Genomic DNA, 13,983 nt, shown 5'->3' with positions numbered 1-13,983 from the left:
CAATCGTTACATTCTATTCAGAACATTAAACATTTGATCATTTCGTTAGAACAGAGGCATCACTGTGTTACAAACCATTAAATGCTACGACGATACCTCTTTCTGTTACAGAACGCTCACTGCACCACATGAACACAACATGTGCAACACATGTCGTAAGGGGAGATCGGATCGTTTGCATTGTGTTTATTTCCAATAACAAAATCACTCAAAATCATTAAAAAACGAATATTGAAAATCCATAACCTGCTAAAGTTCAAGCTCATTAGATATTATACAGTTTCGAGTAAAAAAAAACCTGTAAAAAACAACATACATAAAGCCTTCGATTATGACAGACGATTCCATCTATATCACTCTATTGGCAAAACCAGTCAACTGACTGATTGATACAAAGCACCTTCATTCCTTGATTCTTCTAATTGACAGCTACTAACCAGACAGCATAATTTAACGGGTTGTTCAGTACCAGAACGATATTTTGATAATAAATTGGTAGGTTACTTTTCGGGTATATACAAACAATTCTATATAAAAGCTTCAAAAGGAATTCGATTTTTTATTCATAACTTGGCTTACCAAAGAGTGCCGACATCACCGGGAGAGAAAACACCACACCGTCCATTCTGTCAAAAGTATCGAGGGTCGTGTGCTTGGTTGTAGATGGTACACACGCCTACCAGACGCAGACCATCAATACACGCTTTCATCGCGTGAGTATAATTAGCATCATGATGAGTATAATCTTTTGGAGTAATAGCGGGTTTCGCGCGGCACCCGCCAGTTGGGTGCAGTTGTAAATGTTGTATTATTTGCAGGTTTAAACAACTTGTCAGTGGGAAAAAGCGCAGTGAAGGGTATCAGAGATTTAGGGAAAATCGGCCAGATGGCCGGGGCGACTTGATACAATCATCTGCCAAGTCTGACCAGACAGACACTTTCTTTATTGTCTTTATTTTATTAATGGGGGGGGGGGGGCTACTTTAAATATAGTTTATTTCTTGAGATTTCATTTTTAACACCAGTCACTATTCCAAAACCAATTTTCCCAAAAATATAATTCCCAACAAAGCTTGAAAGTGAATTTTCTGAAGCTATGAAATGAATTTGAATTACTGCTACATATTGATAATATCTTTGCCTAGTAAGCTTATAACAGCTATTAATTTCTCATTTTCTACCTCTTGCACTTCTATAACTGCATGTCTTCTCAAGTCAATCCCCGATTCACATTACTCCCCACATTTTCAACCCCAACACAAATACGTCCTACTCGATCTATAATCGGGTGATCAGCTTGCTTGAAATAGCTTCATGGTTTACCCATTCATATTGGTCGGGAGCCCGTCACGTGGCCGGTTTTAAACGGTTGATAAAGACCGGCTGGCTGGTCTTAACTCTGCGCAGCGTTTACAGAACTCGCCAACGGTGGCCCTTTGGGCCACAGGTACTTCCCCGCACTACGCAAGACCCTATTCATGCCAAACAACAAAAAGCCACGTGTCAGACAGTGTCCAGGCAGTTGCCAGACAGAGCACTTATAAAATATATTTGACTGGGGGTGTGGTTTGCGGAAATGAAGGGAGATGGCTGTGTCAAGTTACAGGTGTTTGCATATGTTTCAATGAGACTTGGCAGCAGGCCTGGTCGAAAGTTTGTTGACACAGCCTGGGTGAAGCCCTGGCTGCAAAGTTCATTAAACCAGCTTATTTGGCAAGGGTTGAATGAGGATTAGATGGAAGGTGACCGTCATTGGCCCTCAATTTTTCTTTTTATTAAAAAAAAAAAATCGGTCACCTGTGCACCAAAGGTGCACATGTCACTCTGCGCAGGGTTAAACACTTTTCAAGTATCTCATGAAATGTTGACTCCTGTGAAATCCGGTGCCTTTTAATGTTTTATTGGTTTCATGTGCAATACAAACAGTGAGCCAGAATTTTATGAATTTCTTCATGCACATTACACAGGCACAGCTGCTTTGTGCGTCACATCACGGCAATCTCCATATATGGAGTTGTTTGCGACACTCGCGAGACTGGACTTACCATCACATCCATAGAGGGGTGTCCCGAAACACATGAGGTACAATTGTTGAACAAAATCATTGGAAATTTATAATTTGGATAATTTTCAGCATCTCGACACAAACCGAACTCAAACAGAGTGTTTAAAACCGGCCAAGCACACACTTATTCCCTTTATGTTTGTAGGGCGTAATTTCAATGTTGTTTGAAACATTATGGCAGCTACATAACTTTTCTGACTGTCACGATATGCGTTCTCACCATATCTCCCTTGAAACACCAAATTGTCAAACAATGTATTATCCATTTTGTAGAGAACCACCGTAGGAAACACGACTGTGAAAGTTTAAGTCTGTTTCCTTCCAGCTGTAGTCGTAATGGTCAAACACAAATGAAAAAAAAAACCCAAAACGCCTAAGAAAAAGCGATAGAACACTACGTAACTGTATTTCACCGTTACGTGGGCCGGCAAATTTGCCGGGGAAAATACTGGATTACAAAAAAAAAATATACTTATGATTTTCTGATCAAATCCAGTGTTTACTGCTATCCACAATCATCGTTTGCATTGGTGATTTACAGCAGACCTCACGTCAATGAGGTGATTCGGTTGACAGATGACTAAGCTTTAAAATTTGAGTTGGACAGTCTGTATGGCCTGCTGTACAGTCTCTACAGGAAACTGAGGAAAGTGGACCTTGTATGCCTCCAGCAACTCTTGAGGAGACGATATGCGCTTCTTGTTCACCTTACCGCTGGCGTCTTCCTCAAGGATGGTGGTATCCTTGATGGCGAAGAGCCTTCCGTTGCGGAAGTCTACCGCCCTCAAGCTGATTAAAAAGGGCGCCAAAGCCTTTGGGCCGTCCTCCACTGTATGGACGTTCTCCATGCTGTCCGCGAAAAACTGGAATTCCCGACACTTCAAGTTGAACTCAAGGAACGTGTACCAGTCATCGACGACGCTTTCTGGCGGGCATTCGTTATAATTCTGGCAGATTCTGTTCACCAACCGGAAGCTGCCATCTACGTCTTTGACGAACTTATAAAATAAGGAGCCTTCCTTGTACATCGGCGACTCCTTATCAAAGTTCAGAGGGATGGGTTTGGACAAGGGAAACCCGGTTCCTATGTCTACCAGATGAAGATCGCCCGGTCGGTTCAGGTTTTTGACCACGTTTGACATATGATTGTTCGGTTTTCCAAAGCCGGTGCATGAAATGTGGTAAATCTCGAATCCCAGCGTCTCCAAGACCAGCTTTATGAAGCGGTTCATCTCACAGCAGATGCCGCCCTGCCGCGTCATCATGTTGACCTTGATCTCTGGGAAGGTCAACCTGCGTCGCTCTGGTTTGGGCGTGGCGATCGCAGTCATACTCTGGAAGGGAATCCTCCTATAACAGCTGGCGATGACGTCAAGCAGGAAGCCCCCACGGTCCTCGTTCAGCCAGCTCATAGGTGATTGAAGCTGCAAGGTGTTCTCAAGGAACTCTTTCGCTTCGCCCAGGCTGAGGGAGTCGGTAGACGATGACATCTTGGTTTTAATGAGCACTCACGGGGAGCAAATCTGTCGTGAATAGTAATACCTTCGGTTAAAGTTTGAGGATCAGAATCATTTGCCAATCAATTAATTATTTTTTGTCTGGTCTATCCAAATCTTGAATTGTTTTAAAAATATTGCTTTTTTATATTTAATAGAAGTTTGAAAAGTGGACCAGCAGAGTTGCTTCAGTTTAAATAAACCATCCAACATAAAAACAAACCAATCATGATCCCTAACTGTAAAGTCTCTCCAAAGAATATTGCTACAGACACGTTATCATTCAGGACTTATGGGGCGTCAGACCTAGGCTATGAGGCGTCGGACTTATGAGCGGACCCCTTTAAAAAGCACATGCCTATGAACACCCCCCTTCTTCGGTACGCTAAAGTCACCCTTCCGCCAATGCTGAATCCTTCCCCGGATGCCCTCGAGGGAGTGGCTTGACCTAGACGATATGCGCCACGCGTGTATTTGCCGCCGAACGGTTAGCCTTGAGTGCAAGGCGGTGGCCGGCCATAGCCTACCCGTACTCGTACCATACCCGTACCCGACCGCTTAATTTTTATTCCTAGGAGGGTTAGGGGCAATGTCATGAATAATTCATGTTTATCCATGAGAACGGACAATGACATCAACAGCATTGTTGTTAGTTACTCAACTAGTTACAATACATTAAAGCATTTTAAAGAACGGTTGTCGTCGAGCTACCACACAGTAGCCCAGTGGATAGCGAGATGAGCTATGGATACAAAGATCCCTGGTTCGAATCCACGTCGTCGCTGCTCATTTTCATCAGCTATATTTCTTCTCCAAATTTATCACTGAGATAATTTTAAATTAAGGGGAAAATAGAACGAGAACCTAAGTCTTGCAATGATTCAAAGGAAAAACTGAATTATTCATGACATTGCCCCAAAACCCGCAGTCGTATAATACTCTATGCGTACACGCAATGCCCCAAAGTGAGAGTCCGGCCCCGGCCGCGAATTTTCTTTTCCCAAACGACTTCCGCATGCATGGTTATTTAGTCGATACAGGGTCGTGATTTTGCACGATTGGCCCTTGAGTTGGGCGCGCCACTCTGTTTCCCATGGGTCGCTTCGTGGGCGAGCCGGTTTTGGGCTACCAAAAGTCATTGATCTGTGGCAGGATTTGTCGTTGAAAAACTACATTATTCATAGAGAATAATTTGCAAATCCTCTCACCCCTCCCGTATTTGACTAAGATTCGCAATGCAAAGTAAAGAAAAACATTGAACCCGGAAGTGAATAATCAAGGCTATGAATCGAGCTGAATCCCACATGCACATGCCAGTAAATCGGTCCAAAATTGCCTACGCCGGCCAAATCACGATTTCCGTGCTCTCAAATTCTTCGGTTTCTGACAATTCTTCGGCTTGTAACAGATATGGGTGGAAGCCGTGCACATGACTGTGAGCTTGGTGTTCTGTCCAATTTGGATGAAATTGGAGCCCTAAAAGCGCTCTATTTTGCAATGGAGTGTATAGGCGTCGTTTTTCAAAATGGCGATGGGCTATAGGACCATGTTAAGGGGTGATCATCTTCGGATGGAAAATCCTAAAAGTCGTCAGTTAACCCCCGCAAAGTGAAAAGAAAATGACAAATGATGAAATAAGCTGAATTTGATGTGTGTCTCGAACACCTGGGAGAGTTGTGAGTGTGTTTGTTCGAATTTCTGAAGTGGGAGCATTTATCAATGGGATCTATGGAAGTTTATTTTTTTAAACGTTTAAATTACTGGACTGCAACCCTACAGGATTAGAAGGATAACATCCCATACTGTGCTTCATCGGCAGTCCAAATCACAGAACATCCCAAACGAATTACCCTACCGAATTAGTACCAAAAAGATGACAAGGATTAAAGATAGTCGTACTCGTACTATATACACCCGTGACAATTATTCCGTCTGGATGGATGGCCATTAACCCTTTAAACTCAGCCCTAATTTTGAGGTTTTTTGACTAAGTTAAATTCTGGGACCTTTTTCATTAGTATTTTTTATTTTGTCTGGGTAATTTATATACCAACTGAAAGCTTGTGAGCTGGGCAATCGACAATTTTGGAGACAAAAATGAAAAAAATTGACCCCCCCCCTTTCAATGGCGGCCATTTTAAAAACCTAAATTTTTGGTTGTTTTAATAATTTTTTTGTGGATTTTTGGCAAAACAATTATGAAAACAAACAGCTAGGAGACTTTTGAATGCATCACTACAAAATGCGACTCTCACTTCATGAGTAAACTCCTCAGAGAGCAATTATATGCATTTATGGTTGTCAAAGTAACCGACCCAAAATGACACAAATAGTGCGGTTTTGGTGCAAAATGTATGAATTTTGAGGTATTTCGCGCAATCATTTATTCACCATTCCATGAGACAAAAAAATATTATTTTTTGTATAAAAATACATATAAATGCCTTCCACTGAGTTATTGGAAAATGTTTCCTTGCATAAATAGTGACATAGCATCTAGAATATTGTTCAAATATCATGATTATCATGGCTTTTATGCCAACGAAAAATATTGGGAAGATATTACGTGCATCACTGTACGTGTAGGCCTACTACATACATCGCATGTCGTTCAGAATGTCTGCACACTGCTGTCAAGGTCCTTTCTCATCATTTTCGTCGCCCAAATCAAGAAGATTTAAAACATCTTTGTCAACCAAGTTTCTCTTGGGTTGTTCTTTGTTATCTGCAGTTTTTTTTTAGGAGTTTCTCCGGTCAGATTTAGGCAGAAAATAGGGCAAAAGAAGTGACAAAGAGCGTACTTGAATTCACTGTACATGTACATGACGAAGAACGCGAACGGTCACAACAGAGGTCCGGCGTCTTTTTCACTTCACCTGTGAAAACGTAACGTTCAGATACAAAAACAAATGACACCGTTGGGTAACCAGTCTATAAAGCTAAAAAATGGTATCAAGCATTAGTCAAAATAGGGCGGCAAACACAAAATACAATACTCAGAAATTTTCCATCGCCGGCGATCGATTTTACATAGGGCTGAGTTGAAAGGGTTAAAAAAAAAAAGTGGGTGATTTGAACGATCAGTCAATTGACTTATTTTGGAATTAAAGAGTGATTATAGGACGGAAATGACTTCATGATCAAAATATTGTGCATAATTGTCTTCGGTGTTTTCTCGAAAAGTGTAAACTCCGCACGGCTTGAGCGGTTCCAACCTTCCACAGGTTAGGTTTTCAACCTGCCTGTTTGGATATTGAGAGGAAAACGAAGGCAATGCATGGAAAGAAAATGATCCTATGCCTTTAAAAGAAAGTACAAAAGAAAAATGGAGTTACCTTGTCAAGTTTGCTGTGCTACTGCATGATAGATCCTGAAAAAGTCAAGCGCAGATGTCTCAAAGTTGTGGCAACACGAGTGGCTGTCCAAAGGCAAATGACTTGCACCATTCTTTACCCTTTGCCCGCCCGGTGTTTTATCCATCTACTGATCGAGGCCGTTGCTCATGGCCATATCCAACTGACACAAATCAGCGGTCAAGGCTGCTCTTCTGGTACGAGTTACTACCGCTCGATCTAGGGTCATTGATCCGAGGGTTCGTCACGCCGAGGGGATCGATTGCAAAATTTGGCTTTAATAGTATTTTGGGGACAAATCGCTTTAAGTGTTAGTATTATTCAGAGGAAGTAAACGTTAGTTATGTGGATACAAGATAAAAATAAAAAAGGGAAAAAAGAATTGGTGATAAACATGGCGTTATAAATCACCGTTACATTTATTTTCCGCCTTGCTATAAATTAACCTATTGAGGCAGAATCGCGTTACAATCGCGTCAACGCAGCTTGTGAAATATTGTCCAATTATATGGTATACACATGGACGCGGAACGCGCAACATCTGAGACAAACAAAACTTAGAGTACACACATTCCATAGGGTTGTCCGAGGGGCGTGGCTACGTCATGCAAACTTTCAGCAAATACGGTTCTTTCTGCAATGCATGTGTCTCTCCTGAAATTATCAATCGTTTCAAAGTGTGGACATATTAAACAGTTTAATGTTGGCCAAATAGCATGCAAAAAAATGCTTACATGTTTGAGTTGCCCGGCAGTTATAATAACCTGTTGGCATGGTCTATACGTACAGCTGACCACGACTGTAAGTATGCGGGCATTCTATTTGGCCAAGTGGCTTTCAAACAAAACCAAGACTCTCGAGTGTATCGCATAGTATTTTTTGGTATCAATGTTCAACGATGGTCGACTGATCGTTTACTTTTTTGCAATTTACCAAATGTAGTTATAGTCCACATTTTGTTTGCCATATTGCTTACACATCCGTGTGCAAGCCAGCTAGTCTGGTTCCCTGACCTGACGATTCCCCGACGCTGTTTAATTTGAAGCAGGGTCAGGGAAACAGACAACAAGAATATCATTTGTTATTAATTTTTGTCAAGCATCCATGAACACAAAACTAAAACATGCATGTGTAATAATACCCCAAATCCGTCCATCTCTAAAATTTATAGCAGAAGCAAATGTTGTATAATTACCTTTAAACTAGGCATCCTGCCTATAATTATGCCAATGCTTATACTCACATGCACATTTTCTCTGATTTGCTCGTAGATTCAATTCTACGTTGATCTAGGTATGCTCTACTTCTTTATCACTGTATTAATTTTTTTCGGGTGCTACTGTTTTTTCTTGGGTAATATGTCTTTTGCGTATCTTTCTTTCTTTGGGTTTGCTTATACTTGCCCTTCTTGTGCCTTTGTTCGGTTCTTTATAAATTGTTTGTTTGTTTATAAAAAAAATCAATCCGAGTGGGGGATTTTCATAATGGATTTTGTTTATCAATTGTTATTGATCTTATTGTAAATATTTATACTGTATAATAATCTTCCGGGTTTTTTTTGTCTGACACATCTTTAATAACAGTTTTTACAAACTTTGGTCTAGACCATCACAATGTTTTATTTTTAAAGTAAATTTGTAATTATTGTCCAAAGATATAAAACAAAAATAAACAAATCAAGATAACCTGCTTATCCGGTCTTAAACTGGCCTTCTATCATCGGACAGCGCCGACGTCACGCATGTCCGGTTTCTTGTCATGCTTTGGTCTTTTTATTACACAGCGCGCGCTTCGGATGACCGTATGAAGGCCAATTGCAATTTGACCTCAAAAACCAGCCAGACTTTGATGTGTGTGTTTGTTTATGGTGTAAATCGAGGTCACATAATGTGAGGCTTGTCCTTTGTGTAATTCAGGACAGCGGAGTCGAATCGAGGACAACCTCGATTAGAAAACGTGTATATAAAACCAATAGGAGCTGTTGCAAAAGCGTGAAGATGAACCAAACGGCGACGATGTGGAACAGTAGGAAATCCACGATACACCATACATTTTCCTGTGTGTGAGAGTTGTTTCTGCATTCAACAGGGTTGAACAGTAGAGGGCAATAGGGTCCATATTTCCCAAAGGTCCACAATTCAGCGACGATCGCGTACAAAATATGGAAGGTCTTCCTAAAAATTCATTGCTTCATTGCTACTTCGTCAGGTGCAATGAAGAGAGACAACCGAGTTAACGGGGAAGAGTTCAAACAAAGGTTGTTGGTGACTCACATTACAAGGACGGTCTCGATGCTTTTTGTCATTTAGAGTTTACATGGCGAAGAGCCTTCCGTTTCGGTAGTCGACAGCCCTAAATCTGACTAAAAGGGACGCCAGGGCCTTTGGTCCGCTCTCCACTGTATGCTTTCCATGTTTGGAAAAAGAATGTGAATCCCGGAACTCCAAGTTAATAATAATAATAATAATACTTATAATAATTAAGCACTTCCCAAAGATAGTAGGCCAGCCAAATGTGGAAAAGTTTCCTGGACAATAATTTCACGGCATTTTTGGTAATAGCTGGCATCCATGCTAGATCATTTCTTTGAACCATAACAGACAACATGTGGGTGGATGCCACCGTTAATTTCGACCCTAAATATACCTAATTTGCATAAATCTGTTATCCCTGCCGTGTAGTATATTTTTGCCCTTATTTGGGTATATTTTTTATTTTTTTATTTTTGAAAAACTTTTTTTGGGTGATTCTACTTCACATCCTTACTTAAATACCATTGTCTAACGCATATAAGCGACTGAATAATTATTGGGATATAAGTATCGATCCAAAATCGCTCCTATCATACCCAAAAGTTGCGCGCATTTTACTTTGTCTCCAGATATCTTCAAGTAGTCTTGCCAAACATCAGTATTGATGAGCTTCAAATCCACCAGGTTGCTTACTGGCACAGTTACCCTATTAAAACTTTAAGGAAAATCATGTGAACATGATAACATTGTGACATTTAGCGCAGCAAAGAAAAACGGGAAAACGAGGTGTCTGTTTATTGGCATATTAGTGAAGGGTTGCCTAACGTGGGAGACTTGAAAAAGTTCAAGGAAAATCTCAAAATAATTAGAAAGAAAATTAATGGGAAAGAAAACATTTTGACACTGACATAATTATTACAAACATTTTTTTTTTGGGGGGGGGTGTTTCCTTGAACTTATTCAAGAATCCCACGTAAGGCCCAGTTTCCAAACAGCAAGCTCGTATTTCCCCGTTTTTGTTTGCTGAGCTAAACACCACAATGTTATTATTGTTCACTCTTCCAAAGCCAATTTTCCCAGATATTTACTTCCCAACAAAGCTTAGAAGTGAATTTTCTGAAGCTTTGAATTGAATTTGAATCACTGTTACATATTGATAATCTCTTTGCCTAATCAGCTAATATATGGCTATTACTTTATTATGTTCTATCTCTTGCATTTCCATAACTGAATGTCTTCTCAAGTAAATCCCCGATTTACATTACTCCCCACATTTTCAACCCCAACACAAATAAGCCCTACCCGATCTACGATCGGGTACTCAGCTTGTTTAAAATAGCTCCATGGTTTACCTATTCATATTGGTCGAGAGCCCGTCACATGGCCGGTTTTAAACGGTTGATAAAGACCGGCTGGCTTGTCTTAAACACTTTCCTAGTATCACATGAAATTTTTTAGGGACTAAGTTATATTATAAATATTTGCCCTAAATTAATATCTGGAGTCTGCGCTCTAAACTTGCAGCGGCTTCTTCTGGACTCCTGGTTGTTCGTCAAACTTCTCTTGGTTTGGTAGATGATATTTATTTACAGGCGTATATACAAAAACTAGTGTGTCCTTCCACGGGAACAATCACTGTAAGGAACAAACACTACCTATTATGGTTCCTATTCCCGTATTCGGACACATATGGCATAAAAATGGCGACTGGAACTGTAGAGTATAGACGACAATAACACTGCTAAGTCTCTACACAGCGAATGAGTGGGGTGGTGAAAGCATGCGCTTCTGGTTTATATACCGACGCGTAAAATGGAATGCCGTGCCCTGCCTAGTCCAACGAACTGAACACAATGGGCAATAGAACTCAAAAATGCCTTGGCCACTAGGGCAGAACTCAGAACAAAAAAAGACTTAACTGACTTTGTTTTCCTCGGCCAGGACTGCACATAATATATACAGCTGCTGTAGGAATTTCACTACAATTTTGACTCCTGTGAAATCCGGTGCCTTTTAACCTATTTAACCTATTGGTTAAACATTCACAATCATCACGTATAGGCATGTGCGATACGAACAGTGAGCCAGAATTTCATGAATTTACTTAATTCACATTACACAGGCACAGCTGCGTTGTGCGCCAAGGGCGGCAATATACATATAAGGAGTTGTTTGCGACACTCGCGAGACTGGACTTACCATCAAATCCCTAGAGGGGTGTCTCGAAACACTTGAGGTACAATTGCTGAACACAATCATTGGAAATTTATAATTTGGATAATTATCAGCATCTCGACACAAACCGATCTCCAACAGAGTGTTTAAAACTGGCCAATCGCACATTTATTTCATGATTTACACTATGTTTGTAGAGCGCAATTCCAATGTTGTTTGAAACCTTGGCAGCTACATAACTTTTTTGACTGTCACGATATGCGTTTCTCACCATATCTCCCTTGCAACACCAAATTGTCAAACAATATATTTATCCATTTTGTAGAGAGCCACCGTAAGAAAACGATTGTGAAAGTTTAAGTATGTTTCCTACTAGCTGTAGTTGTAATGGTCAAAATCAAATGAAAAAACTATAACACCTAAGAAAAAGCGATTGAACATTACATTACTGAATTTCACCGTTACGTGGGCTGGCCAATTTTGCTGGGGAAAATGCTGGATTACAAAAATGTATCATGCTCTTCTGACCAAATCCTGTGTTTGCCGCCCTCCACAATAATAGTTTTGCATGTTTTACAGCAAACCTCATGTCAATGAGGTGACCCGATTGACAGACTTATGCCTAAGCTTTAAAATTTGAGTTGGACATTACGTATAGCCTGCTGTACAGTCTCTGTGGGAAACTGTGGAAAGTGGACCTTGTACGCCTCCAGCAACTCATGTGGGGACGATATGCGCTTTTTGTTCACCCTACCGCTGGCGTCTTCCTCCATGATTGTGGTATCCTTGATGGCGAAGAGCCTCCCGTTGCGAAAGTCTACCGCTCTCAAGCTGACCAAAAAGGGCGCCAGGGCCTCCGGGCCGCTCTCCACTGTATGGACGTTCTCTATGCTGTCCGCGAAAAACTCGAAATCCTGGAACTCCAAGTTGAACTCGATGAACGTGTACCACTCGTCGACGACGCTTTCCGGCGGGCAGTCGTTAAAATCCGGGGAGACTCTGTTCATCAATCGGAGGCTGCCATCTGCGTCTTTCACGTACTTATAAAACAGGAAACTGTCCTTGTACATCGGCGACTCCTTCTCAAAGTTTAGAGGGATGGGTCCGAACGTGGGATACCCGGTTGCTATGTCTACCAGATGAAGGTCGCCCGGTCGGTTCAGGTTTCTGACCACGTTTGCCATATGATTGTTCGGTTTTCCAAAACCGGTGCATGAAACGTGGTAAATCTCGAATCCCAGCGTCTCCAAGAGCAGCTTTATGAAGCGGTTCATCTCACAGCAGAGGCCGCCCTGTCGGGTCATCATGTTGACTTTGATCTCTGGGAAGGACAACGCGCGCCTATCTGGTTTGGGCGTGGCTATCGCAGTCACACTCTGGAAGGGAATCCGCCTATAGCAGTTGGTGATGACGTCACGCAGGAAGCCCTCACGGTTTGCTTTCAGCCGGTCCATAGGGAGCCGAAGCTGCAAGGTGCTCTCAAGGAACTCTTCCACTTCGGCCAGGCTGAGGGAGTCGGTAGATGATGGCATCTTGACGTTGATGAGCTCTCACGGGGAGCGAATCTGTCGTGATTAGTAGTACCTTTGGTTAAGTTTTGAGGATAAGGAACATTTGCCAATCAATTTAAAGTTGTTTTTCATCTAGTCTATCCAGATTTGGGCGTGTTCTAAAAATGCTTTTGCTTTGATTTTCAATGGGAGGTTAAATAAGGCGACCAACAGATGCCCCATCAGTTTAAACCACGCCATTCAACATAAAGACAAATCAATAATGCCAGAGAAACGTTATCATTCTCATTCTCATACGAGGACTTGTATATGACTCAATTTTGACTTCCTTACTTTCTTTCTTTCTTCACAAATCACTGTTGGCCCGCGTTCACGTTCACTCAATCAAATTCATGTCGAAAAATTTGACCTTTTGAACTAAAATGCTGACTGAGCGTGGGGGTGTAGGAGTCAGAGGCGTATTTACCCCAATGATTTGTTAAGACTGCCCTTTTCCATTCAAGTTCCTTTTTTTCGCAAGCGTAATACCCTTCCCCTAATATTTGTGAAGAGTGGCCTTTTCGTAGACAAGTGTTTGTTTTTGTTTAAAACAAGTGCCTTTTTTTACCAGCGGCCTTTTACAAGTGCTTTTTTTTAATTTCGCGCGACCTCGGGAATTGTGCCGCCCTGAAAAGCGCCATTTATTGTCCTGTAGTGTGCACGAACGCCCGGTTTGGACAGCACCAAAATTGGAAGATGGTACCTGCCCCCCCCCCCGAAAACACATTGCGTCAACTTACACGAATATAACTTACCTCAAGTGAGCTCAGTTCGTACCGCCACTGTCCAGACAAACACAGGCCAGAACGCCTTTTCGACTCTCAAAGTTGAAGAAAAACCTGTAAACAGAGAATGAACACTTTTGTTTCTTCAAACGAAAACAAAATGCATGCAGTGCAGGAATTGTCCTACATGTACCACTGCATTTTTAACAGTGGATCATTTACTGACCGTTAATCTCTGCAAAACTCTTTACAACATAATGTCAAGGGGGAGAAGGAGACATTAGTTCTATACATATTACATGCCTTCAGTTAAACCAGCACTATTGTACACCACCTTGGAGCAAAATACACATTGATTTCACGCTGT

General features: G+C 41.4%; 2 protein-coding genes across 5 annotated transcripts; both read right to left on the bottom strand.

The window, feature by feature from the left end:
* Positions 1-1,782: 1,782 nt before the first annotated feature.
* LOC119725347 lies at positions 1,783-7,027 on the bottom strand. 3 transcript variants are annotated; one of them, XM_038196745.1, is made up of 3 exons: positions 6,897-7,027; positions 6,363-6,437; positions 1,783-3,588 (listed from the first exon to the last, which is right to left on the bottom strand). In XM_038196745.1, the coding sequence occupies exon 3, from the start codon at positions 3,553-3,555 to the stop codon at positions 2,653-2,655; it is 903 nt and encodes a 300-aa protein (XP_038052673.1). In that variant the 5' UTR covers positions 3,556-3,588; positions 6,363-6,437; positions 6,897-7,027; the 3' UTR covers positions 1,783-2,652. The 3 variants fall into 3 exon arrangements, with proteins under 3 accessions (XP_038052673.1, XP_038052672.1, XP_038052674.1); XM_038196744.1 differs by lacking the exon at positions 6,363-6,437; XM_038196746.1 differs by lacking the exons at positions 6,363-6,437; positions 6,897-7,027 and adding an exon at positions 6,161-6,352.
* A 4,459-nt stretch (positions 7,028-11,486) lies between these two features.
* Positions 11,487-13,732, bottom strand: LOC119725307. Of its 2 annotated transcripts, none has more exons than XM_038196687.1 (2): positions 13,647-13,732; positions 11,487-12,906 (listed from the first exon to the last, which is right to left on the bottom strand). In XM_038196687.1, the coding sequence occupies exon 2, from the start codon at positions 12,871-12,873 to the stop codon at positions 11,971-11,973; it is 903 nt and encodes a 300-aa protein (XP_038052615.1). In that variant the 5' UTR covers positions 12,874-12,906; positions 13,647-13,732; the 3' UTR covers positions 11,487-11,970. The 2 variants fall into 2 exon arrangements, with proteins under 2 accessions (XP_038052615.1, XP_038052616.1); XM_038196688.1 differs by having other exon boundaries at positions 11,487-12,925; positions 13,647-13,729.
* Positions 13,733-13,983: the final 251 nt, after the last annotated feature.

This window comes from Patiria miniata, unplaced genomic scaffold (assembly GCF_015706575.1).
Source record: "Patiria miniata isolate m_02_andy unplaced genomic scaffold, ASM1570657v1 HiC_scaffold_19, whole genome shotgun sequence".
In the NCBI taxonomy this organism is placed as follows: Eukaryota; Metazoa; Echinodermata; class Asteroidea; order Valvatida; family Asterinidae; genus Patiria; species Patiria miniata.
This window is presented reverse-complemented; position numbering and strand designations above follow the sequence as displayed.

Excerpts from the sequence above, each read along its gene's own strand:
- LOC119725347 (XM_038196745.1), bottom strand. The coding sequence starts at position 3,555 with ATGTCATCGTCTACCGACTCCCTCAGCCTGGGCGAAGCGAAAGAGTTC.
- LOC119725307 (XM_038196687.1), bottom strand. The coding sequence starts at position 12,873 with ATGCCATCATCTACCGACTCCCTCAGCCTGGCCGAAGTGGAAGAGTTC.